The 27896-nt window shown below is 44.7% G+C and overlaps 1 protein-coding gene and 1 pseudogene across 2 annotated transcripts; both read left to right on the plus strand.

The window, feature by feature from the left end:
* The first annotated feature begins 427 nt into the window (after positions 1-427).
* Positions 428-7021, plus strand: LOC115458712 (potassium voltage-gated channel subfamily G member 3-like). 2 transcript variants are annotated; one of them, XM_030188537.1, is made up of 2 exons: positions 428-1282; positions 6033-7021. In XM_030188537.1, the coding sequence occupies exons 1-2, from the start codon at positions 630-632 to the stop codon at positions 6676-6678; spliced, it is 1299 nt and encodes a 432-aa protein (XP_030044397.1). In that variant the 5' UTR covers positions 428-629; the 3' UTR covers positions 6679-7021. The 2 variants fall into 2 exon arrangements, with proteins under 2 accessions (XP_030044397.1, XP_030044398.1); XM_030188538.1 differs by having other exon boundaries at positions 428-1240.
* A 14618-nt stretch (positions 7022-21639) lies between these two features.
* On the plus strand, positions 21640-27635 carry LOC115458709 (annotated as a pseudogene).
* Positions 27636-27896: the final 261 nt, after the last annotated feature.

The raw sequence follows: 27896 nt of genomic DNA on the forward strand, positions 1-27896 counted from the left end.
TCTGAGATCTGTGAAAAGAGAGGGAAAAAAAAACACCCAGAAAACGATGTGACAGGAAAGAGAAACTGGGATAAGACATAGATTAAAAGTGGCAGGCAGGACGTTTGGCAGATGTGCGAATAGCAGAAAGAAACCGGGTGGAGCAGGATGAGAAACGAGAAAAGGGGACGGTGTAAAAGCCAGATCTGCGGGATCCACGTACGAGCAAGTAGGAGAGAGACACCGGCCGGGAGAAAAATGCGATCAATCAAGGAAGCAACTACGCTAAGGACAGAGAGAGAGAAAAGTGGGTTGCAGGCAAGCGAGCGGCTATAGGGCAGGTCTGGCAGCTGGGCGGCTCCGAGGGAGGTGTGTCCTGGCCCCGCCCCTTCTCCCAGGGAGGTGTGACCTGGCCCCGCCCCTTCTCCTAGGGAGAGTGGGAGAAAGAAACTCACGTTTGGAGACGAAGGAAGTACTAGTGTCAGCGGTAGGAGCCGTCCAGGCTGCGAGAGTTATTTCCCCACTCTCTTTCTCTCTCTCAACTTCCAGGCGCGCAGGAAGCATGCGAGGCGCCGGCCGGACTCCGAGAGGCTACGGCAGCCAGGCGGCAGCGCGGGACAGCGCTGACTGAAGAAGGGTCCGCTGCCATTATGAACTTTGCGCGGGGCCCCTGCGTCCTGAACGTGGGGGGCGCGCGCTACTCCTTCTCGCGGGACCTGCTGAAGGACTTCCCGCTGCGGCGCGTGAGCCGCCTGCACAGCTGCGCCTCGGAGCAGGACGTGCTGCAGGTGTGCGACGACTACGACCGCGAGCGCAACGAGTACTTCTTCGACCGCCACTCCGAGGCGTTCGGCTTCCTCATGCTCTACGTGCAGCACGGCAAGCTGCGCTTCGTGCCCCAGATGTGCGAGCTCTCCTTCTACAACGAGATGATCTACTGGGGGCTGGAGTGCTCGCACCTGGAGTACTGCTGCCAGCGGCGGCTGGACGACCGCATGTCCGACACCTACACCTACCTGTCGGACGAGAGCAAGCCCGACGAGGCGGCGGCGGGGGGCGACGGGGAGGAGGAGGCGGCGCGCGGCGGCAGGAAGTGGCTGGAGCGCATGAGGCGCACCTTCGAGGAGCCCACCTCGTCGCTGGCCGCGCAGATCCTGGCCGTCGTCTCCATCCTGTTCGTCATCGTGTCCATGGTGGTGCTGTGCGCCAGCACCTTGCCCGACTGGAAGACGGCGGAGAACCGCAGCCTGGAGGAGCACAGGTATAGCAGCAGCGCCTCAGCCGGGCTGAGGGAGCCCTCGGGGTGAGAGCCGCCATTCTTCTCTCTTGTCTGTCCTGTCTAGTCCTGAGTGTCGCCTTAAAGGGCCTGAGGAAACCACGCCCCACCCGGGGAGGGGAGGGGGCCGAACCCGAGTCTTCCTGCCTCTCAGGCGTTCGGGCAACTTTATAGAATCAGGTTTTGTGCGTTCTTTCCAAAATGCGCTGTTAAACTACTACTAAACATTTCTATAGCGCTACTAGATGTATGCAGCGCTGTACACTTGAACATGACGAGAGAGTTCCTGCTCTGCATACAATCTAAATTGGACAGACGAATAGACAGCTACCGGTGGGGAAATCGCAGTGGTGGGGGTGATAAGTGAGGGTACTGAGTAAGAGAGTCATGATTAGGGCTACTACTTATGTCTTTAGCGCTACTAGATGTACGCAGCGCCGTACACTTGAACATGAAGAGAGAGTCCCTGCTCTGCAGAGCTTACAATCTAAATTGGACAGACGAATAGACAGCTAGTGGTGGGGGTGATAAGTGAGGGTACTGAGTAAGAGAGTCATGATTAGGGCTACTACTTATGTCTTTAGCGCTACTAGATGTACGCAGCGCCGTACACTTGAACATGAAGAGAGAGTCCCTGCTCTGCAGAGCTTACAATCTAAATTGGACAGACGAATAGACAGCTAGTGGTGGGGGTGATAAGTGAGGGTACTGAGTAAGAGAGTCATGATTAGGGCTACTACTTATGTCTTTAGCGCTACTAGATGTACGCAGCGCCGTACACTTGAACATGAAGAGAGAGTCCCTGCTCTGCAGAGCTTACAATCTAAATTGGACAGACGAATAGACAGCTAGTGGTGGGGGTGATAAGTGAGGGTACTGAGTAAGAGAGTCATGATTAGGGCTACTACTTATGTCTTTAGCGCTACTAGATGTACGCAGCGCCGTACACTTGAACATGAAGAGAGAGTCCCTGCTCTGCAGAGCTTACAATCTAAATTGGACAGACGAATAGACAGCTAGTGGTGGGGGTGATAAGTGAGGGTACTGAGTAAGAGAGTCATGATTAGGGCTACTACTTATGTCTTTAGCGCTACTAGATGTACGCAGCGCCGTACACTTGAACATGAAGAGAGAGTCCCTGCTCTGCAGAGCTTACAATCTAAATTGGACAGACGAATACACAGCTAGTGGTGGGGGTGATGTGAGGGTACTGAGTAAGAGAGTCATGATTAGGGCTACTACTTATGTCTATAGCGCTACTAGATGTACGCAGCGCCGTACACTTGAACATGAAGAGAGAGTCCCTGCTCTGCAGAGCTTACAATCTAAATTGGACAGACGAATAGACAGCTAGGGGTGGGGAAATCGCAGTGGTGGGGGGTGATAAGTGAGGGTACTGAGTAAGAGAGTCATGATTAGGGCTACTACTTATGTCTTTAGCGCTACTAGATGTACGCAGCGCCGTACACTTGAACATGAAGAGAGAGTCCCTGCTCTGCAGAGCTTACAATCTAAATTGGACAGACGAATAGACAGCTAGTGGTGGGGGTGATAAGTGAGGGTACTGAGTAAGAGAGTCATGATTAGGGCTACTACTTATGTCTTTAGCGCTACTAGATGTACGCAGCGCCGTACACTTGAACATGAAGAGAGAGTCCCTGCTCTGCAGAGCTTACAATCTAAATTGGACAGACGAATAGACAGCTAGTGGTGGGGGTGATAAGTGAGGGTACTGAGTAAGAGAGTCATGATTAGGGCTACTACTTATGTCTTTAGCGCTACTAGATGTACGCAGCGCCGTACACTTGAACATGAAGAGAGAGTCCCTGCTCTGCAGAGCTTACAATCTAAATTGGACAGACGAATACACAGCTAGTGGTGGGGGTGATGTGAGGGTACTGAGTAAGAGAGTCATGATTAGGGCTACTACTTATGTCTATAGCGCTACTAGATGTACGCAGCGCCGTACACTTGAACATGAAGAGAGAGTCCCTGCTCTGCAGAGCTTACAATCTAAATTGGACAGACGAATAGACAGCTAGGGGTGGGGAAATCGCAGTGGTGGGGGGTGATAAGTGAGGGTACTGAGTAAGAGAGTCATGATTAGGGCTACTACTTATGTCTTTAGCGCTACTAGATGTACGCAGCGCCGTACACTTGAACATGAAGAGAGAGTCCCTGCTCTGCAGAGCTTACAATCTAAATTGGACAGACGAATACACAGCTAGTGGTGGGGGTGATAAGTGAGGGTACTGAGTAAGAGAGTCATGATTAGGGCTACTACTTATGTCTTTAGCGCTACTAGATGTACGCAGCGCCGTACACTTGAACATGAAGAGAGAGTCCCTGCTCTGCAGAGCTTACAATCTAAATTGGACAGACGAATAGACAGCTAGTGGTGGGGGTGATAAGTGAGGGTACTGAGTAAGAGAGTCATGATTAGGGCTACTACTTATGTCTTTAGCGCTGCTAGATGTACGCAGCGCCGTACACTTGAACATGAAGAGAGAGTCCCTGCTCTGCAGAGCTTACAATCTAAATTGGACAGACGAATAGACAGCTAGTGGTGGGGGTGATAAGTGAGGGTACTGAGTAAGAGAGTCATGATTAGGGCTACTACTTATGTCTTTAGCGCTACTAGATGTACGCGGCACTGTACACTTGAACATGAAGCGAAGAGCCCCTGCTCGCTTACAATCTAATTAGGACAGGCAAACAGGACAAAAAAGAGATAAGGGAATTACTAAGGTGGGAATGATAATACATGAGTGCAGAACAAGCGAGTAAGGGTTAGGAGTTAAAAGCAGCATCAGAAAGGTGGGCTTTTAGCCCAGATTTGAAGACGGCCAGAGGTAGAGCTAGACTTAGAGCTCAGGAAGTCTATTCCAGGCATATGGTGCAGCAAGATAAAAGGGTGTTTTTGTTTTCTTGTCAAGCAAAGAGTACGTTACTAACATAGGGAAACCGTAATAGAAATTCTTAATAATGTAAATCGTGATGGACTCTACAGTCTTCATAGATGCATATAATTTTTGAGGAACTTTACAAAGGATTTCTAAAACTGAAATATATGTTGAGCTACAGAATTAAGCTACACTTTGAAAAAGTAAACTCTGAGCTATATAATCCTCGGATGTATTTTTTTAATACAAAACTTTAAATAGCTATGTCCAGGGTTGAAGGCTAGGTTTTATCAATTCATTTATTTTTAATAAAAATACCTTGGGAATAGGTTGCTTTTTTTGTCTCCTTTTGATGGGTGATGATTGTGATGAGAACTTAATATGGGGCAAGTTTTAGAAAACATAAGATGAGCAAAGGCGCCACTTTGGCTGGGCTAGGAAAAGGAGAAGATGGGGAAGGGTTTCTCTTTTCCCAGCAGGGTGCTGGAGGAAATGGTCAGTGTGGTTTGGAAAGAAAAATGGCCTGTTGTTCTCAGTGCATTTTTTTCTAGTAAAAAAGGTGACGGTACTCAAATACCAGGCCACCTTTCAGGGGTGGGGTGATCACTGAGGGACCCACCTCAAAGTAGCCAGGTCCCCTGCAACCAGCCACAGAATCTATGACAGGACTGAATTGGTGTATAGAGCCTGAGCTGTTTCATTAAAACTTGGAGACCATGAGTCAATTTTAGCAGACTATGGAAAAGGTGCCGGTACTCAGTACCCCCCAAGTACCCCCTCAAAAAAAGCACTGGTGGTTCTATTTTCAGAACCTGAGGGCCTAACTGCTTTACCCCCCCCCCCCCCCCCCCCCAACACACACACATACACAAATGACACACTTCAAATAGCACAACTTTGAGCTGGAACTGTATTACTACTTAGTGTGACATTTTAATAGCAAGTACTAGGTGAAGGTAACCTATGGTTTTGTTTCCGGCCTTTTTTTTTTTTTTTAAACTGAAGATGATGGTCGAAGTTTGAATTTAACATACCTTTGATTCTGCCAGGTTAGATACCTTATTACCAACTTTCTGATTTAAAGTTGAGGCTTTTGTTGTTTCTACCCACAGAATGTTATGCCACTTTTTTTGTTGGTGTTTGCATAAAATCTGATTATAATGTTGACAAGATCTCTCTTGTTTCCTCAGCTATTTGTAATACACATCTGCTGGGTTAAATGATTGTGTAAGTGCCCATAAATTGATTGAAACATATCCCACACAAATTATTTTTGGAGAGAGCCTAACATGATTCAGTATTATACTTCTGGTAAAATTTCAAAGCATGTTATAAGGCTAAGGTATTAAAATCACTGTCTGTCTCTCTCTTTTTTTTTTTTTTTTTTCGCTAAGATAAAATGGAAGGTTTAAACTGAGGATGATGCCTTCTTGACCATTTGCTTGAAATGAAAAGCTTACAACAGGCTTGTCCAAGTTCAGTCCTTGAGGGTTGTGAGCAGACCAGGTTTTCAGGATATCCTTGACAAATACAAACGCGAGATCCATTATATGCAGATCTTTCTCATGCATATTCATTAGGGATATCCTGAAAATCTGGTCTGCTTGCAATCCCTCAAGGACTGAACTTGGACAAGTCTGCTTATAAAATAGGGGGAGGGAATTCACAGCCTGACACCCAATCCCACTATAGGGAAATCTGGCCAAACTAGGGTGGTGATAAAATCCCATTTTAAAAAAAATCTCCTTTTCTTCCATTATAATAACTGTGTTTATCCATATTTACTGAGTACGTGATAGCTGTTTACCATGCAGAAACTGAAGAATTGTTCAGTGTTATGAAAATGAAATGTTTCTCATGTTTTGTCTTGACAGGATAATTGAAGCCGTCTGCATAGGCTGGTTCACTGCAGAGTGTATTGTGAGGTTCATTGTCTCCAAGGATAAGTGTGAGTTTGTTAAGAGACCCCTAAACATCATTGATCTGCTGGCAATTTCTCCGTACTATATTTCAGTGTTCATGACAGTTTTTACGGGAGAAAACCCTCAGCTGCAGAGGGCTGGAGTTACCCTGAGAGTTCTTAGAATGATGAGGATTTTTTGGGTGATTAAGCTGGCTCGCCACTTCATTGGTCTGCAGACACTTGGTCTGACCCTGAAACGCTGCTATAGAGAGATGGTTATGTTGCTTGTTTTTATTTGCGTTGCCATGGCAATCTTCAGTGCACTCTCCCAGCTTCTTGAACACGGGTTGGACCTTGAGATGAAGAACGAGGACTACACCAGCATCCCCGCAGCCTGTTGGTGGGTGATAATTTCTATGACCACAGTTGGTTATGGCGATATGTACCCCATCACTGTACCTGGACGAATTCTTGGCGGGGTCTGCGTGGTTAGTGGCATTGTTCTACTCGCATTGCCTATTACTTTCATTTACCATAGCTTTGTGCAGTGTTACAATGAGCTCAAGTTTAGATCTGCTCGGTATGGTAGGAGTCTTTCCACTGAATTCTTAAATTAATAAATGCTTCAGTTCTTCAAAAGTATTTAAAGAAAATTTATTTACTTTGAAGAGTGGTGTTCGGAAGTTGGGGTAAACCACAAACCTCACCAGAAGTGGCCAGAATAAAACCTTTGACTTATTTTCTGGGATGAATTCAAAGCTGGGAAAAAAGAGTGAAGTGTTCTGAGCGTAGATTTTGGTGTATAAAACTGCATTGTACTCATCCCATGTTTTTGGGCTGTCCAAAGAATGAACAAATACCCCACAAACCATGTCCAATCTAAAAATAAACCAACAGGTTAAAAAAAAGCACAAGGGGCCTCCAAGAACAGGTTAGCTTCGAGATGTGGCTTTATTAAAAGACCCGACACTGTCTATGTTTTGGCAACCTGTCTGCATCAGGGGTATAATAAAAAAAAATATTACATAAATCAATTACATGTGTGGAAAAAATGCTTAAAATTATGGTAAGTTAGTAACATTGAGATTTATAAGCATCAATATTGCGAAGAAATAGTGTCAACAAACTATAAAACAATAAATCGACAAAATCAATATTTATTTGTTGCATTTGTATCCCACATTTTCCCACCTATTTGCAGCGCCATTCAAGAGTAGATAAACAATTGGTTGCATACAAAAAACAAGTGTAGCATAATGGATATAAACAATTCAGTAAATCAGAAACAGTCAGACTATCAAGTAAGTAATGATGCATTGGAATTCCTATTATTGATTATATAATGTCAACAGAACATGTAGTTCGTTATTTTTAGTCTTATACATCAGTAAACTATAAAGTTAAAACAAAGACGTGTTGCTGATAAATAATACATATGGATTTAAAAGGTGGAAGCTATTAAAAAGTATTTGAAAAAAAAAAAAAAAAGAGTGGTATGAAAAAAAGACCAAGCTAAAAATAAACCATTGATAGCCTTGTAGCTTTATCATTGTTTGCAGTGTTGTCTCCTATTTTCTTGATTTTCATTGACAAAATGTGGTGAGTACAAACGTGCTTTCTGAACTAACTAGACTTTGAGCCCGTAAAAACGGGCTATTATAGGAAGGGGGGGTTGAAAGGCCCGCCCCCACCGCCGAGTTCGCTGCTGCCCCCCCCCCCCCCGAGCCGTCACCACCCACCTTCCACCCGGCCGGGCCCTCGCTCCGCTATTGAAACAGCGAGGGTCCGGGAACGCAGCACTGAGCTCTGCTGAGCTGCCGACGTCGGCCTTCGTTCTTCTTCTCTGCCTGTCCCGCCCTCGTGTGACGTAACGTTGTCGAGGGCGGGACAGAGGCAGAGAAGAAGAAGGAAGGGCGATGTCGGCAGCTCAGCAGAGCTCAGTGCTGCATTCCCGGACCCTCGCTGTTTCAATAGTGGAGCGAGGGCCCGACCGGGTAGAAGGTGGGTGGCGGCGACTCGGGTGGGGGGAGCGTTAGATGGCGGTGTCCCTCCCTCAGCAATGCGCAGTACAGACCCTCTGTGTTCCGCCCCCCGTCATCACGTATTGACGTGGGGGCGGGGCAGAGAAGGTCTCTACTGCGCATTTGCGAGTGAGTACGGTCACTCGCCGTTTATATGTTTGATGCTTCACCCGGGTTGTCAATACAGCACTTATTTATAAAACGTCTGGTTTTTTTTTTTAGTAAGTACAGTCTACAAATCTTCCACATCACGTATTTGCAAATATCATTGAATATGTATTGATTAATCCTCTCTCTTCTCCAATAGTTCGTTTTTGTGCCCTCAGCCTTCATGTTCTAGTTCCTTTTAGAGCAATTTAAATTGATCTTGAGAGCAGATTTTCATGCCACCAATCTAGTTTGGTTTATAGATGATGCTGATGTGTATATATTACATTTACTACTGCCTCATAGATAGTGAGTGGGGGGGGGGGGGGGGGTTGGATGAGATCATATTTAAAAATGGCATTATTAATATTTCTCCTGTTTGTAACTTTCATGGGGTGTTAGTATTTATGTTGTAGATCTACCATTGCCCCTATGTATAATGATGCAAAAGCAAGAATGCCATAAATCTGCAATAGTGAACAAAATTAAAATTGCACAGCAAAACGTTTGAGTGCCTCAATTCTGCAGAATTCAGACGTTTGGAAATATTTATGCAGAACAGGGAATCTTTGCAGGACAGAAAAATGTTTTGTTTTTTTTCCTGTGTCATCCACTAACTGATCCAAATACCCTTTTTCTTCCTAGCATGAGAAAAATTACTGTAGCCTGAATATTTCAAGCTAACTTTGGCCATTTGCATGGCCCAGTAACATTTGCAGAATGTCTTATTGTTCTGTGGTGTGGGTGACCCCCCCCCTCCCCCCCCCCCAACTAGACAAAACTGTTTGTTTTGCTCCCAAACATCTCCATAATATGATTCCCTTACAAAGTTAAGCTTCATTTTGGAAGATAAATTAAACTAGGTCACGCCCACTAGACCAGGGGTTTTCAAAACAGTCCTCGGGACACACCTAGCCAGGCAGGTTTTCAGGATATCCCCAATGAATATGCATGAGCTATAACATTTGCAGATTATTGTTCTGTGGTGTGTGTGACCCCCTTCCCCCCCCCCCCCCCAAAAAAAAAAAAGACAAAACTGTTTGTTTTGCTCCCAAACATCTCCATAATATGATTCCCTTACAAAGTTAAGCTTCATTTTGGAAGATAAATTAAACTAGGTCACGCCCACTAGACCAGGGGTTTTCAAAACAGTCCTCGGGACACACCTAGCCACGCAAGTTTTCAGGATATCCCCAATGAATATGCATGAGCTAGATTTGCATGTACTGTCTTTATTGTATGCAAATCTAGCTCATGCATATTGATTGGGGAATTCCTGAATACCTGCCTGGCTGGGTGTGCCCTGAGGACTGGGGTTGAGAATCCTTGCTTACTAACCTTTTTGTGTTTGTGAACGCATGATTACGGCCATATATAATCATGTGAAACCCTCTTCCCCCCACCCCCCAAAATGTAGAATAATGATGTACCTATGGAGAGCCCACTCGAGTCTTGACCCCAAATGCAGGTTTTTTATGACTCTTATTTGGGGTCCTGACTGGGAGGCTCTCCTCTAAACAAGTTTTGTTGTTAAAAGGCCAATTCCAGTATGTAACATCTGAATATGCAGTAATCAAAATGCTAATTAATATTGTTTCTACTTTTTGGTAAGAAGTGACATTTTTTTCCCTGCTAACTGCAGCAGCAGATTTGTACTGTTGAGAAAAGCTTGGCAGGTCTGACCTTTTTGCAGTATGTTTTCAGAGGCTTAGTCAATGTTTTGTTTCCTTGTCTTCAGTGCTAGTTGCTGTAGCTTCCTCATAGAGGAGGAGCAGCTTAGTGATTCGGAGAAGCAGGTGTTGAACCGGAGAAATTGGGTTTAAATTACACTTATCCCACTGACTCTTCATGACCTTGAGCACGTTTCTTCACCCTCTTGCCTGAGGTGCAACTTAGATTGTAAGCCCATTTGGGTAGGGAAATAATTCATGTAACTCGCCTTGAGCTCAGATTTGGAAAAGGTGAGTAATACATTTTTGAACCCAAACCCAGAAAAATCACTGGGTCTGTTTCTCCTCAGTTTTGAGCTTTTCTACTTTTGATTTGTAACGCTTTTATGCTTTTCTGTGTAAGAGTTGGTCTTCTCTGAGACCTTATATCAAAGTCCATTGAAAATGAAGATGCATCTTTCTGTTAGTACAGGACAGGGAAACACATTTGGGGGAGGTATATAATGGTGGAAAATGCTTTCATGTACAGTCTCGATTAATCTGACCTTCGGTAATACAACCATCCGGTATATCTGACAGACTCCCAGTGATGTCATTGCATTTATTTCTGTTAAAGATCTTTGCTTAACAAAATTTTTCGTAAATCAGGAGCTCTATACCTCTGTTTTTTTTTTTTCATTGTTTGAGGTGTTACCATTCTTTTCTGTATTATCCAACATTTTACTTATCTGTCGACGGGTCGGTCCTGTTTAGGTTGTTTAATCGAGACTGTACTGTAATTTAGCTTTCAGGAGTTTTCAGTGCAAAAACTCTGACATCATGAGATAAACAAAACTATGCAAAATCTCTCTTATTAACTATTATTGCATTGAAAAATGCCCCATGTTAACTCCCATCATAGGGAGATGTAGTTACGTTTACGCGGTATGCTAGTTTATAAGTACTCGGAAATTAGCACAACTCATTTGTGTTTTAATCTAGGCTGATATTACATAGTAACATAGTAGATGACGGCAGAAAAAGACCTGCACGGTCCATCCAGTCTGCCCAACAAGATAACTCATATGTGGTACTTTTTGTGTATACCCTATTTTGATTTGTACCTGTGCTCTTCAGGGCACAGACCGTATAAGTCTGCCCAGCACTATCCCCGCCTCCCATTGTAAGCTAATTATTATACAGTAGTAGCTGATATTAACATTGGCTCTGATGCTATCCTTATCCCTTGGTAATCTGATTAAGCAAAAAAAAAAAAAAAAAACCAGGAATGAAATGCAAGGCATCTCTGCTTTTGGAAAGATTATTCAGTTTTGATACATACACGCTACGTATTAGACCCTACAGCATGTAATCTATAATGCATGCATTTAAACGACATCTAACGCTTATTCATATGCACTTCTTCAGCATATAGATACAAATAACCAGTGTCGCTGGAGAGAAAGGATGATAAAATTTGTACTGGAAAATCCCTTCTCCCACAAAATGAACACATGGTTAAGGTCTGAATTTATGTGTGTAAAAGTACATACTGAAAAAATGTCGTCAGGTTTATACATAAGTATATAAGTAATGCCATACTGGGAAAAGACCAAGGGTCCATCGAGCCCAGCATCCTGTCCACGACAGCGGCCAATCCAGGCCAAGGGCACCTGGCGAGCTTCTCAAACGTACAAGCATTCTATACATGTTATTCCTGGAATTGTGGCTTTTTCCCAAGTCCATTTAGTAGCGGTTTATGGACTTGTCCTTTAGGAAACCGTCCAACCCCTTTTTAAACTCTGCTAAGCTAACCGCCTTCACCACTTTCTCCGGCAACAAATTCCAGAGTTTAATTATACGTTGGGTGAAGAAAAATTTTTTCCGATTTGTTTTAAATTTACTACACTGTAGTTTCATCGCATATAAGTTATGGTTTGTAGCATGTTGGGTTGTGCCTGTTCTACCACCCCTATAATTATCATCTTTGCCCTTTGCTACCCCTCCCTGTTTTATATTGTAGCTCCTTTTCCTCCCTTCGCCTTCACTGCAAGCCCTCTCGCCATCCTTTTCTTCTCTCTCTCTCTTTCTTTGTCCATCCTTCCTCTACCTGTTTTAGGTTTGTTAGCCGGTCAGATATTTTTTTAATGATATGTGGGATAATAAGTGCCTAATAAAATTGGAACTTGGATAATACTGTGATAGTTGTAGGCATCCTTTTAATCCCAGAGGAGGCTGCTGTGAGGAATGACGACTGTGATACAGAGAAATGTACAGTGTTTCTTGTGACTACCTCCCCTTAGAGATTGGAACATTCATTAGGGCAGATATTTTATTTGAAAAACACGTTATGTGCCACCTCCCCAAGCTCTACCAGAATGACCAAAAGGATGAGCGGTTTACATATTTTTATCTACTACATGAGCAAATATTTTTCTAAAAAAAAAATACTTTTAAGAAAACACTTTTATTCGGAAGAGGCACATGCTATATGCTCTGACTTCATGCTAGATTCAGGAGACAGGTAGTACCCATTATTGCTCATTACTCGCAAAAGGGTAATTGTACCATTTGAAGCGTCTAGTCTGCAGCAAGATAGGGCAATTATTAATCAGCAGCACTTCTGCTGCAGTACACTGAGAGTTGCATGCTTACCCGCTTCCCATCTGAGGTGTGGCTGGCTATACCTACTACTACTACTATTCAACATTTCTAAAGCGCTAGCAGACTTACGCAGCGCTGTACAGTCAAGAGACAGTCCCTGCTCAAGAGAGCTTACAATCTAAAGGACATAACAACAGAGACAATCAAATTAGGACAGCATAGTACATCTGATTACACAATAGTTCATAGGGACAGAATAATAGATGTAAATAGCTAAAGGCAATTAAGGTATGCAAATGGAGTGGAGGAGTGGCCTAGTGGTTAGGGTGGTGGACTTTGGTCCTGAGGAACTGAGTTCGATTCCCGGCACAGGCAGCTCCTTGTGACTCTGGGCAAGTCACTTAACCCTCCATTGCCCCATGTAAGCCGAATTGAGCCTGCCATGAGTGGGAAAGCGCAGGGTGCAAATGTAACAAAAATAAAATAGATACTATTGGAGATTGTACATGGAATGTTGCTACTATTGGACATTCTACATGGAATGTTGCTATTCCACTAGCAACATTCCATGTAGAAGGCTGCGCAGGCTTCTGTTTCTGCGAGTCTGACGTCCTGCACGTACTCACAGAAGCAGAAGCCTGCGCGGCCACATTGGTGATCTGCAAGGGCCGACTTCTACATGGAATGTTGCTAGTGGAATAGCAACATTCCATGTAGAATCTCAAATAGTAGCAACAGTGGAGGAGTGGAATAGTGGTTAGGGTGGTGGACTTTGGTCCTGGGGAACTGAGGAACTGAGTTCGATTCCCGGCACAGGCAGCTCCTTGTGACTCTGGGCAAGTCACTTAACCCTCCATTGCCTGCTGCATTGAGCCTGCCATGAGTGGGAAAAAGTGCGGGGTACAAATGTAACAACAACAAAATACAGACGGATTGGTAGTGGTATTGAATAGAGGAGTAATGGTTAGGTTAAGTGCCAGCAGCAGAGTTGAAAAGATGGGCTTTGAGCAAGGATTTGAAGATGGGTAGGGATGGGGCCTGACGTATTGGTTCAGGAAGTCTATACCAGAGATGTGTGTTGGTTTAAAAACAAAACAGTGACTTCTTCCTGGGCAGAGGGATCTGCAAGTACAAGTGCATAATCAATGCAGAAATTGGAATATTGGTTTCTTAGGATTTATTTTATTTTTTTTATATAGATTTTATTGAAGAGAGAGCCAAGCTTCTTCAGTTGAAGCACTGTTCCCTAGAAAATGATTTTAAAGTGGAGCATTTGTTTGCCACAAATTTCTTTCCTATCTTAAACACATAGGGGGACCTTTTACAAAGGCACGTACAACGTGCGTCTGATTGGAACTACTGCCCCGGCTACTGTGTGCCCTAGGCAGTAATTCCATTTTTTTGATGCACATCCAAAGCGTGGTAGAAACGCTCATGTTGACGATTACTGCCCAGTTAACGCATGAGACCTTACCGCTAAGTCAATGGGTGACGGTAAGGTCTCATGCCGAAAACGGACATGCATTTGGTTTTAATTTTGCCTCGCATCCATTTTCGGACACTTTTTGCAGGCGCACTGGGAAATGGACCTGCGCGTGTCCAAAACACTACTACTACTAAACATTTCTAAAGTGCTACTAGGGTTACGCAGCGCTGTACAATTTAACATAGAGGGACGGTCCCTGCTCAAGGAGCTTACAATCTAAGAGACAAGTGAACGGACAGTCCGATAGGGGCGGTCAAATTGGGGCAGTCTGGATTTAGTGAACGGTAAGAGTTAAGTGCCGAATGCAGCATTGAAGAGGTGGGTTTTAAGCAAAGACTTGAAGATGGGCAGGGAGGGGGGCTTGGCGTAAGGGCTCAGGAAGGTTGTTCCAAGCATAGGGTGAGGCGAGGCAGAATGAGCGGAGCCTGGAGTTGGCGGTGTTGGAGAAGGGTACAGAGAGGAGGGATTTGTCCTGTGAACGGAGGTTACGGGCGGGAACATAAGGGGAGATGAGGGTAGTGAGGGGCAGCAGACTGAATGCATTTGTAGGTAAGAAGGAGAAGCTTGAATTGAATGCGGTATCTGATTGGAAGCCAGTGAAGTGACCTGAGGAGAGGGGTGATATGAGTATATCGGTTCTGCCGCAAGACATTTTTTCAGCGTGCCTTAGTAAAAAGGCCCCCATAGGTATTTAACCTTTTATGTAAGTTGTAATTTTTGTAGGTAGATGAGAACATATGTTTAACTCTTATCTACAGTTTAATTCTTTGACATACTTCTGGAATGGCATGGTTAGTAATTCTTGCTGTTTAGGGATGGAATTCATTTTGAGTGTGAGCAAAAAGGGGAAGATTATTTTCAGATGCATTTCGGGGCCCTTTTTACAAAGGCACAGCATGCCTGCCGTGTGCTTGCTGTGTGCCAGTTTGGTGCTACCGCAGGACCCTGGCAAAAGTACCTGCTCTCCCTTTTACAAAGGCACAGCATGCCTGCCGTGTGCTTGCTGTGTGCCAATTCGATGGTACCGCAGGAGCTCGGCAGTAGTACCTGCCCTCACAGTGCACCATTTCTGGTGCCTCAAACTTAGGGCCCCTTTTAACCAGCTGCGCTGTAAGCACACTTTTTTTTTTTAGTGCGCGCTAACGATACACCCCCATTATATTCCTATGGGTGTTCTGTCCTCTGACAGGCTCGCACCAGTTTATAATGTGATCCTAAAATGTGTTTAATGCCTTTACTGTTGTTCTCATTTCTAAGGACTCTCATTGCTGCAGTTCTCACTGCAAAGATACGTGAGCAAGGCTTTGTGTGTAATGTAGTTCTGTTCACAGGCAATGCAGCCACACTTGTCTGTCTGTATAAGAATGGTTACCACTGGTTGTGAGGCTGCCTAGACCTTCTTTCTGTCTCAGCCAAGCTTGGCCCCTTTGTCTACCTGCTATCATTTCCCGGACATTCTTACTATCTCTGTCCTGAGAGGTCAGCCAGGTATGACCTTCCCCTGCAATCGAGCGCCGTCCTCTAGCACCTCCCTTGCCACCTGGTGGCAGGCTCTGTCCCTATTGTTCCTTACCTCCTCCTCCCTGGGCCTGTGTGAGGCTTCTTGACCTCCTTGCCCCTTTCGCCATGAGGCATTCACCATCTAATGAGATATCGCACTCTCCAGTCACCCAGCTTTGAACCACTTTCTATCTGCTTAACTAGTTCTCACTTCTGCAATAAAGCTACATCTCTTCAGATCTCCACCTCCAACCACTGCAACAGCTCTCAGGATTACGGAGTCTCTGTGCCCTGGAGCAATACTTCTGAACATCTGACTGTGAGTAAATTATCTGTGATTTTATTCAATAAAGAAATTTCAGAAAAATAATAGAGACTTCAGGTGTGTTCTGGTGTGCCAAGGTTATACTCCAAGATATCAAGACTTTACAGTAACAAGTCTTTGAGGACAATGGGTGTCTCTAACATTAGTGCATGCTAAAGCTAAAAATATATACGGTGAAGCCCCGGGATACATGACAGACTTGATCGACCTACCAATTAGAAACACATTCGAATCAACATGAACGTACCTAAATCTACACTAAAGCTGCAAAGGACTCGAATACAAATCAACCTACGCATCCAGTTTTTCCTACATTAGCACACAACTGTGGAATGCATTACCAAAAGCCTTGAAAACTATGAACGATCACCTAAACTTCCGGAAAACACTAAAAACTAACCTGTTTAAAATAGCATACCCTGCTGATCCAACATAAATGCCTGATATCTGCAACACAACAAAACTAAAGTACGTAATGGACATAACACAACTCTTCCGTTATACGATGCCCTAATGTGGCTGTGCCACATGAACTTTATCTTATCACAACATCACTTTGTATTTGTTCACACTGGAGTCTGCAAAGGCCTCTCGGTACTATGTAAGCCACATTGAGCCTACAAATAGGTGGGAAAATGTGGGACACAAATGTAATAAATAAATAAAACTTTTGTGTGCTTACAGTGTGGCTTAGTAAACAGGGTCCTTATTTTTTATTGGACCGCCAATAAGGGCGCCCCCAGGAAATGGGCTTGTGGTTAACTTGCCACACAGCCATTTTCTATTTTTTTTTAAAGCCTGTTACCCGCTGCAGTAAAAGGAGGCCTCGGCACGCAGCAAGTCCACACACCAACCCCACCAAAGAGCCCCTTTAGCTGCAGTTTAGTAAAAGGGGGCCTTTATTTTTAAACAGCACAAAATTTTGCAGTGTTTTGTGCTACGTCAATGTAAAGCAGGCTGGGTCTGGCTATTATAAAAAAAATTTGAGCAGATGGAACTGAATTATTGTAGTGTTCTAACGTATAGCAACGCTTTTGGATTGCAAATCTAATAATTTTACTGCAAGGTCAAGATGCGGACGAGTTAACAAACAGCTATGTGTATTCTCTGCATACATCTATTGGCAGTATTCCCAAGATTCTATATAGCGCGCCTAGAGATCTGCGCCAAAATCCAATCTGATTCTATAAGAATGCACTTAACAAGAAATAATGAGCACTAATTGGCACTGATTAGAATGTACACACACAGCTCTCGTAGCCTATACTGTAACGAAGTGCGCTGGACTTGTAACGTGTGCAGGCAAAAAGGGGTGTGGTTATAGGTGTGGAATTGGGTGTTTCATGGGCACTCTGAAACTTAAGCAGATAGTTATAGAGTATGGGCCCAATGTGCGTAAATCTGCATGCCAGGATTTACACCACATTTTTTTTGTTGGTGTGAACGGATGCGTGTAATTTTTAGGTGCTGTTACTTCAACTAAGCGTATTCTATAATCGGTGCCTAAATCTGGTCACTGATTTCAGTGCCAATTTTATTTTTATTTTTTTAGGCACCATATACAGAATTTCCTCTTTATGTGCCTTACTCGCTCTTAATACTGTGTGAGGGGGAATAGCCCTAATGGTTAAAGCAACCAACTGAGACCCAGAGCTGAAGTAATTATGGGTAATTAGCCTCTCCTATTTTCTGTCTACTGGAGCAGTGTTTCTTAACCTTATCTTGGAGGCATACCTAGCTGGTTTAAGTTTTGAGGCTTACTGTGATGAGTATGCCTGATGTGCGCACATAGTAGATGACGGCAGAGAAAGACCTGCACGGTCCATCCAGTCTGCCCAACAAGATAACTCATATCTGCTACTTTTTGTGTATACCTGACCTTGATTTGTGTCTGTCATTTTCAGGGCACAGACCGTAGAAGTCTGCCCAGCACTAGCCCCGCCTCCCACCACAGGTTCCGCCACCCAATCTCGGCTAAGCTTATGAGGATCCATTCCTTCTGAACAGGATTCCTTTATGTTTATCCCACGCATGTTTGAATTCCGTTTTCATCTCCACCACCTCCCGTGGGAGGTCATTCCAAGTATCTACCTCTCTCTCCCTCCGTGAAAAAACACAATGGACTCCTTTATATGTAGATGTATTTTATGTCTATTCATTGCAGTTATCCTGAAAAGCTAACTGATTAGTTGTACTTGCACGAAAAGGTTGAGAAGCCCTGCACTACAGACACAGCATAGAGTTGAGGGTACAGTTTCTAGATCAGGGCTTCCCACACCAGCTAATCAGGTTTGTAGGATAGCCATAATGATTATGCGTGAATTGTGTATCCTGAGTTCCAAAGTATGCAGATTTCTCCTGTATTTATCGTGGATGTCCTGAAAATCCAGGACAGGTTTGAGAAACCAGCTTCTAGCTGGAGGAAGAAGATGTTTCTTGCAGTAGATTATGAAACATTGGCTTTCAGGTGTCAGAGAGAGTGGAGTATGGAGCTTTTATTTATTTATTTGACATTTATATCCTGTATTTTCCCAAACAATGTTTAGGTTCAATGTGGCTTACAGATCCAAATATTTAAATACTGTATAGTGCAGTGGACTGCAATTAAGCATAATGTATTTTACAATACATCTTACAAGTCAAAACAGAAAAACGTTTGAATTGTTTCAGGGTTTCAAGTTCAGATGTAGGAAGGTTAGACAGTCAGTTGGCAATTCAGTTTTTGGCTACTAGATTGCTTCTAATGAGCTTGTTCTGCTTTGTAGCTAAACATTAGCTTTATATAATTTTGCTCTCTTTTTGCCCTAACATTCCTTGCTTTCTATCTTCACTTTCTGACGTTTCGTTACACTCCCTTCATATCTGTTCCTTACTGCTTCATTCTTAATACTTTTCTCCCCCAAACCTCCTCCTCCTCTATCATGAACTCTTCTTTCTCATCTCAAAGTGGTAAAACCGAGACTCCCCCCCCCCCCCCCCCACATTGAAATATCATTCTGTTTTTGTGGCTTGTACATAAGTACATAAGTAGTGCCATACTGGGAAAGACCAAAGGTCCATCTAGCCCAGCATCCTGTCACCGACAGTGGCCAATCCAGGTCAAGGGCACCTGGCACGCTCCCCAAACGTAAAAACATTCCAGACAAGTTATACCTAAAAATGCGGAATTTTTCCAAGTCCATTTAATAGCGGTCTATGGACTTGTCCTTTAGGAATCTATCTAACCCCTTTTTAAACTCCGTCAAGCTAACCGCCCGTACCACGTTCTCCGGCAACGAATACACCTCCTGGTTTTTTTTTTCTTGTAATCCTCTTCCATAACCCACAACCCTTCTTCCTCCTCCTCTCTGCTTCCTCTTCTCAGTCTACAATAGTTGCCCAGATGGGTCCCTGCTGATTTTTTTTTTTTCTTTTTGCTGCCACTCTTGCTCTTCTTCCCAGAGTGCACACTTCTTTAGAACAGAGAAGTAAACAGCAAGAAACTGCAAAGAAACAAGAAGTATTGTTCAGTTCACAGTATTTTTTCACGGAGAGGGTGGTGGATGCTTGGAATGCCCTCCCGAGGGAGGTGGTGGAGATGAAAACGTTAACGGAATTCAAACATGCGTGGGATATGCATAAAGGAATCCTGTGCAGAAGGAATGGATCCTCAGGAGCTTAGCCGAAATTGGGTGGCGGAGCAGATGGGGGGAAGAGGGGTTGGTGGTTGGGAGGCGAGGATAGCGGAGGGCAGACTTATACGGTCTGTGCCAAAGCCGGTGATGGGAGGTGGGACTGGTGGTTGGGAGGCGGGAAATACTGCTGGGCAGACTTGTACGGTCTGTGCCCTGAATAAGGCAGGTACAAATCAAGGTAAGGTTTATACATACGAGTTTGTCTTGTTGGGCAGACTGGATGGACCATGTAGGTCTTTTTCTGCCGTCATCTACTATGTTATGTTACTAAACTTGAATGTGCATGCACCTAGATCCAAAAGATGAGTCTTACGCTATGATGGCTGCAGCCTTGTTTTTTTTTAATTTTAACCATTTATAACCTACTCTATTGAAGCAGCTTAAAAAATAACATGCACAGTCAGGTGGAGGACAACAAACAAAAAATGAAATTACTTGAGCGTGCTGTTCACCGCCGCTGCCTTGATTTTCTCTCCTCACATGCTATTCTTGACCCATTACAATCTGGTTTTCGCCCTCTCCACTCAACCGAAACTGCGCTTACTAAAGTCTCCAATGACCTATTACTGGCTAAATCCAGAGGTCAATATTCCATCCTCATTCTTCTTGATCTTTCCGCTGCTATTGACACTGTCGATCACAGCATACTTCTCGATACCCTGTCCTCACTTGGATTCCAGGGCTCTGTCCTTTCCTGGTTCTCTTCCTACCTCTCCCTCCGCACCTTTAGTGTTCACTCTGGTGGATCCTTTTCTATTTCTATCCCTCTGCCTGTCGGCGTACCTCAGGGTTCTGTTCTTGGTCCCCTCCTCTTTTCTATCTACACTTCTTCCCTTGGTTCATTAATCTCATCCCATGGCTTTTCCTACCATCTCTATGCTGATGACTCCCAAATCTACCTTTCTACCCCTGATATCTCACCTTGCATCCAAACCAAAGTTTCAGCGTGCTTGTCTGACATTGCTGCCTGGATGTCTCAACGCCACCTGAAATTAAATATGACCAAAACCGAGCTTCTCATTTTCCCCCCCAAACCCACCTCCCCGCTCCCCCCGTTTTCTATTTCTGTTGATGGCTCTCTCATTCTCCCTGTCTCCTCAGCTCGAAACCTTGGGGTCATCTTTGACTCTTCTCTCTCCTTCTCTGCTCATATCCAGCAGACCGCCAAGACCTGTCGTTTCTTTCTTTACAACATCCGTAAAATCCGCCCCTTTCTTTCCGAGCACTCTACCAAAACCCTCATCCACACCCTTGTCACCTCTCGTTTAGACTACTGCAATCTGCTTCTTGCTGGCCTCCCACTTAGTCACCTCTCCCCTCTCCAGTCGGTTCAAAACTCTGCTGCCCGTCTCATCTTCTGCCAGGGTCGCTTTACTCATACTACCCCTCTCCTCAAGACCCTTCACTGGCTCCCTATCCGTTTTCGCATCCTGTTCAAACTTCTTCTACTAACCTATAAATGTATTCACTCTGCTGCTCCCCAGTATCTCTCCACACTCGTCCTTCCCTACACCCCTTCCCGTGCACTCCGCTCCATGGATAAATCCTTCTTATCTGTTCCCTTCTCCACTACTGCCAACTCCAGACTTCGCGCCTTCTGTCTCGCTGCACCCTACGCCTGGAATAAACTTCCTGAGCCCCTACGTCTTGCCCCATCCTTGGCCACCTTTAAATCTAGACTGAAAGCCCACCTCTTTAACATTGCTTTTGACTCGTAACCACTTGTAACCACTCGCCTCCACCTACCCTCCTCTCTTCCTTCCCGTTCACATTAATTGATTTGATTTGCTTACTTTATTTATTTTTTGTCTATTAGATTGTAAGCTCTTTGAGCAGGGACTGTCTTTCTTCTATGTTTGTGCAGCGCTGCGTATGCCTTGTAGCGCTATAGAAATGCTAAATAGTAGTAGTAGTAGTCGTCATACGAGCGTAAGAAATAAGCCACAATAAACTTCAAAACACTTAAAAAAAACCGTAACAAACAGTTGACTGAATAGATAATTTTAAACATAGTAACATAGTAGATGACGACAGAAAAAAGACCTGCACGGTCCATCCAGTCTGCCCAACAAGATAAACTCATATGTGCTTCTTTTTGTGTATACCTTACCTTGATTTGTATCTGTCTTTTTCAGGGCACAGACCGTATAAGTCTGCCCAGCATTTCTAAAAATGCACAAAAGTCATACTGTGTAAGTCCTGTGATTAAAGTATTCCACAAAAGAGAATTAGCAACAGGAAAGATTGAAAATGGAGTGGTGATACAGCGCTGCATGTAGGTTGATAAGCATGCAATGCTTTGAAGATAAGGGCCAAGGTCTTGACCTGAATTCTACATTTAACAGGCAATTGCTGTAAACTGAACAGATTGGGATAGACCTGACAAAAACCTGCACTACTGCATTTTGAGCTATCTGCAATGCCCCCCCCCCCCCCCCCTGGTGCATGAAAGGGGACACCGAAATACAGAGCATTGCTGTAGTTGAAGTAAGGTGTAATAATTGAAGTTGCAAAACTCAAAAACTCCCTTGCTAATTCTAATTGATAGAAAATCTGCTGAATAACATTTTATAAATGATATTGGAAAGACAGTGGCAAATCCAACAGGACCCCTAGATATTGTACTTGCTTAACAATAGGCAACATGTTTTCCAAAATTATATGAGAGGGAAAAGAGGGATTAGCACATCCCGATGTAAAAGAAAAAATTCTATATTCAATCTTAAGCTTATCAGCCAAGATTCAATTACGTGCAAACAAACCTGCAGAAAAATCGAGCTGGGTATCAGCTGGGTTTCCATTAACAGGAAACAAGAATTGTATATCATCAGCATACAGTCTTTATTGTACTCCTAGACAGAACCTTACAAACTGATTATATATAAATAAAACAGAGAACAGACAAAAGGTCTGAACCTTGTGGAAGCCCTGAATTAAGCTCTTTCTATACTGAATGCTCCTTCACTTGCACACACAACATTTGGTGAGATAGAAATGAGGAAAACCAGTCCTAGACCGTTGGTTTTCAATCAATCTAATAAAAGGACATACATACTTGATCTGTCCTTTCCATTTTCAGGGCACAGACTGTAGAAGTCTGCCACAACTACTGGAGTTGCTGTTGAAGCCTGCTGCAGCCCAACTACATCTGTTTAGCCATAATTGGGACAGACTGGACATCTGCCCGGCACTGGCCTTAATTCCCAACCACTGGATTTGTCACCTTTGTTTTGATTCTATTCTTTTTCTACATATAGGAATCCTTTGTTTCTCTTGTGCCAGCTTGAATTCCATTACCATTTGTATGTCCACCACCCGTGGGCGTGCATTCCAGCCATCGGCCACCCTCTCTGTGGAAAAAGTACTTTCTGGCATAATTCTTAAGTTGTCTCTCTCAACCTCAATTCATATCCACTAGTTCTACCACATTCCCTTATCTAGAAAAGATGTTTGCATATTAATAATTTCCAAAAATTTAAATGTCTGTCGTCACATCACCCTTATCCCTCCTTTCCTCTAGGGTATACATATTCAGGTCCTTAAGCCTCTTCTCATACATTTTTGAGCACAAATCCCATATATCATTTTTGTCACTTTTTTTCTCCGAACCGCTTCAAGATTTTTTACTTCCTTAGCATAGGTTTTTAACTTCATTCACAAGGATTTGAATGTCTTTCAAAGCCTCAAACAACAGATGCAGCGGAAAGTGTTGCAGAAGCTGGTAGAACTGCAACAGAGCGCTCGGGAACAAGCAAGAGGGGGTGTCCATGCACCCGGCCTGCAGACAACCCCTCCAGTTTCAGTATTAAAGAAAATGGTGCCAGAAGACAACCTGGACTACTAGTTAACCAATTTTGAGAGAACTACCCACTTTGCTGGTTGGCCAGAGGTGGTGTGGACAACTGATCAGAATTTTTTTTTGTTACATTTGTACCCCACGCTTTCCCACTCATGGCAGGCTCAATGTGGCTTACATATTGTATACAGGTACTTATTTGTACCTGGGGCAATGGAGGGTTAAGTGACTTGCCCAGAGTCACAAGGAGCTGCCTGTGCCTGAAGTGGGAATCGAACTCAGTTCCCCAGGACCAAAGTCCACCACCCTAACCACCAGGGCCGTGCCAACACGGTAAGCGAGGTAAGCATGGCAGGGGGGCACTTTCGTCTGGGGGGCACCGCCGCACCATGCTCACCTCGCTCGCCCTCCCCCCAACATCCCTTTTCTTTTTTTTTCCTTTTTAAATGTACCTCCGTAGCCATAGGCGCCCCGTATAAGAGGCTTGGGGAGGCTTACCAAGTTGTGACCTTTCCTCGCCTTTTCCGCCGTTGCTGCAACTTAAAAAGGTTTAAACGCCGGGCGGCCACTGCAGGAAAGTCGGGGAGCTGAGAGGGCGGCGGCGGAAAAGGCATAAGCAAGATGGAGGCCGAGTGGTCCACTCCGAGATTGAACAAGCAAGCCGCGAGAAATGGTGGGAACTGGTGCTGGAAGGACCTGTGGAGCAGCGGTTGAAACAGGCTGACGGGGTGTCGCGCTGCCCGCGCCTGCGTGTGTTGTCGGCCGAGTTGTTGCTTCTGCAACAGCTGCACAATCTAGTGTTGCGCCGGAATGGCCTGCAGCAGCTTCACCCGGGGCTCGGCAGCCTATGTTCCCTGCGCCTTCTCGATCTCTCCGGCAACCAGCTGCGGGAGTTGCCGGCCGAACTGGGGGAGCTGAAGGAGCTGGCCATGCTGAACCTCAGCAGAAACAGGCTACAGGCTTTGCTGCTGTCTCCAGTAACGAGCTTTCCCCCGCGGCTTTTTCGGGCCCGAGCTCCATCGAGGAGTTCGAGCTTCACCCCGACGTCGGCCTCCTACCACCTCTCAAGAGCTTGGATATGTCTAATAACAGAGTGAGATTCCTACAGAACTGGCTGACTGCCCCAAATTAAAAGAAATCAACTTTAAAGGCAACAAACTAAAAGACAAACGTCTAGAAAAAATGGTGAATGGCTGCCAGACCAAATCAGTACTGGAATACCTGAGGGTTGGTGGCCGAGGAGGTGGCAAAGCGCAAAGGAAAGGGTAAACTGGAAAATTCAGAAAAAGAGCACATTAAGGAAAAAGAGAGAGAGAAAACAGAAGAAGGACAGTGGAGATGGAGAAGAGGACGGAGTAGAAGAGGTCAGTAAAATGTTGCTAAGAATTTTGCAGGTTTCTGAAAATCCTGCAACCTTGACTGTTAAAGTGACTCCAGACATAAAAGTGCGGCCCTATATTGTGTGTACTGTGGTGAGAGGGATGAATTTAAAACCAGGGAATGCACTGAAGAGGTTTCTAATGGCTCAGGTAATTCAGAGGGCTTTACATCAATCCTTTTCTTATTTTATTTTATCAACCTCACTTTAATATTCCCTTATCTCTTCTCTGTCCTGTTTCTCTGTCCTAATTAGATTGTAAGCTCTGTTGAGCAGGGACTGTCTCTTCATATTCAAGTGTACAGCGCTGCGTACGTCTAGTAACGCTATAGAAATAACTAGTAGTTTCTTTAAGGGGCGCTTATGATGGGTGCTTAGTGCCAAGTCCGCGGTGGCAGGTGTTGATTGTGGAAGTGGCAGCACACAACTGGGATGGATGGATGGATCGATCATGGAGCTCTCTGTCGTGCATACCCTATCAACTCAGCTACAGCCCAGATAAGTGCCCTATTTAAATCAAAAAGTCTGTGCAAAAATACAGCTTAGTTGAATTCAAAGTTCATTACTCAATCGGAGGTTTTTTAACTTGTGAGGAGCTCCCAGCATAGTCACTAAGCAGAAATCTAGCCTGCTTGGGATATTGCACTGGCATGAATCTGTGTTTATTTATTTGGATTTTTGCTCACATCTTTTTCAGTAGTAGCTCAAGGGATACTACATTAGCCATTTAGTTTAAGTTTTCTCTGTTGAAAAAATGCTTAGGTTGATTCACATATTTTATTTTACGTGCCTTCAATTTGTGAACTCGGGGTTCTAGATGTCCTGATTTCCGTGACAAATTATTACTTAGATTGTTTCTGAAGTGAGTATAATGAAGGTTTGAATTGTGCATAGTGTTTTGCAGTTGAGGGATTGTGGTTTGTATATGCTTTGAGCAACCACTTTATTCTGTGACATATGATACATAGCTAATATCTAAATTTAACAAAAGGTATTAATTGTGACTTATTTTTATTTTTTTTCTGTGTTATCAGACAATTATGGATTTAAGCTCCACCCCTGGCCCCACCCTAACCCCGCCCCCTTTAGCCTCCCCAAACAGTTGGGCCACCGACCGCCTATGTCCGTAGCGGTTCTGGCAGCGCAGCATCGGTGAAGGAGGCGGAACACAGCGAAGGGAAGGCTAGCGACGTCGGGAGCACCGCCTCCTTCACTGACGCTGCCGGAACCGCTATGGAGGTACATTTAAAAAGGAAAAAAAAAGAAAAGGGATGTTGGGGGGAGAGAAGAGGGCGGGCAGTTGAACAATGGGATTGGGAGGGCAGGGCTCAGGGAGAGAGGAGAAATTGCTGGACATAGAGGGGAGGGAAGAAAGATGAAGGAGATGAAATGAGGGAAAAGGAAGAGAGGAGAAAAACTGCACATGGATGAAGAAAGTAGGCAGAAGCTGAGGACCAGAAATGAAGAAGAAAGGAGGAAAGGAAAGAAATAAATGGAACGGAAGCCCTGGAAACGGAGTTAAGAGGACAGATAGCAGCAGAATCAGATACTGGGCCAGCATGATCAGAAAAAGAAAGTCACCAGACAACAAAGGTAGAAAAAAATCATTTTATTTTCATTTTAGTGTTTGGAATATGTCCACTTTGAGAATTTACATCTGCTATCTTATTTTGCAATGTATAGCAATCTGTTTCTAAGAATATTGCTGACAATTCCTGTCAGTGTGGCAAGTGGTGAGCGATCATTTTCACGGGGGGGGGGGGGGGGGGGGGGGAGGGGCGCCGCCAACTGATATTCTGCAGGGGGGGGGGGGGCGCCAACTGATAGTCTGCAGGGGGGCGCCAGAGACCCTAGGCACGGCCCTGCTAACCACTAGGCCACTCCTCCACTGTTGCTACTATTTGAGATTCCACTAGCAACATTCCATGTAGAAGTCGGCCCTTGCAGATCACCAATGTGGCCGCGCAGGCTTCTGCTTCTTTGAGTCTGACGTGCAGGACGTCAGACTCACAGAAACAGAAGCCTGTGCAGCCTTCTACATGGAATGTTGCTATTGGAATAGCAACATTCCATGTAGAATCTCTAATAGTATCTGTTTTATTTTTGTTACCTTTGTACACCGCGCTTTCCCACTCATGGCAGGCTCAATGCGGCTTACATATTGTATACAGGTACTTATTTGTACCTGGGGCAATGGAGGGGTTAAGTGACTTGCCCAGAGTCACAAGGAGCTGCCTGTGCCTGAAGTGGGAATCGAACTCAGTTCCTCAGTTCCCCAGGACCTTATTCCACCACCCTAACCACTAGGCCACTCCTCCACTGGTAGTAGCCAGACGGCATTCCAAGATGTTAATCCCGCTGGGATGGCCACCTATGTGGAAGTGAAAGTTGCCATTTTGGAGAGGGCGGGCTGCACCCCAGAGGCCTATCGGCAGCAGTGCTAGAAGGGGTCCATACAGGTGAAAGAGAACCACTGGAGTGTCTTCTACCGACTCAAGGAGGTCACCTGGAGATTGCTGCAACCAGAAGGGGAAACAGGTTCGGAGATTGCAATTTTGGGATGGCCCTATTTCTCTTTGTGCAGTGGCCTATGGGAAGTCAATGCACAGGGGTAAAGGTTGGAGCTGCGTTTGTACTGGTTTAGCTCTTTGCATGTTCCCAGGCCTTAAATACTTTTGGTTGCATGACAGAGACTTGAGCCGAAGGATGAAGAACCTCACTGTGTGTTCTCAGTAGTTCAAAGGATATAGTGGGGACTAAGTGCTTTGACACAGCAATTTCTGCAACTATACATCTCGGTGATAACTGTGCCTTCAGTGCAGTCAAGCTCTTCTGGTACAGACACTGGAACAGATCTGTTGGTACATAGGGAACCCATCCTGCATTCATGATACTGACCAAGGTTGGCCTGTGCGAGCAACATTTATGTCCACCACAGTGGTCCCTGACCAGTCTCCCTTCTGCGTAAGCAACATCTACAGTGCAGTGTCTTGATTTCTGGCCTAAACCGTACCACTAGGCGCTCTGGTATAGAGCTGAGATCTTTGATCTGACTATTTCTGCTTCGACGTGCAGTCATTCCTAGCATGGACTCTTGAACAGATAAAGGTTTCACAGAACCTGCTAGCCCCCTAAGCGTGAGGATCTCCTCCAAGAGGCAGCACATATTGATTCTGATCCTGCATGGTTCCTCTTACAAGGCATGAGAGGGCATTATGGAAAGGGCTGCTTTGAAAGGAAGGGCCTATGCTGTGA

This window comes from Microcaecilia unicolor, unplaced genomic scaffold, assembly GCF_901765095.1.
Source record: "Microcaecilia unicolor unplaced genomic scaffold, aMicUni1.1, whole genome shotgun sequence".
Taxonomy (NCBI): domain Eukaryota; kingdom Metazoa; phylum Chordata; class Amphibia; order Gymnophiona; family Siphonopidae; genus Microcaecilia; species Microcaecilia unicolor.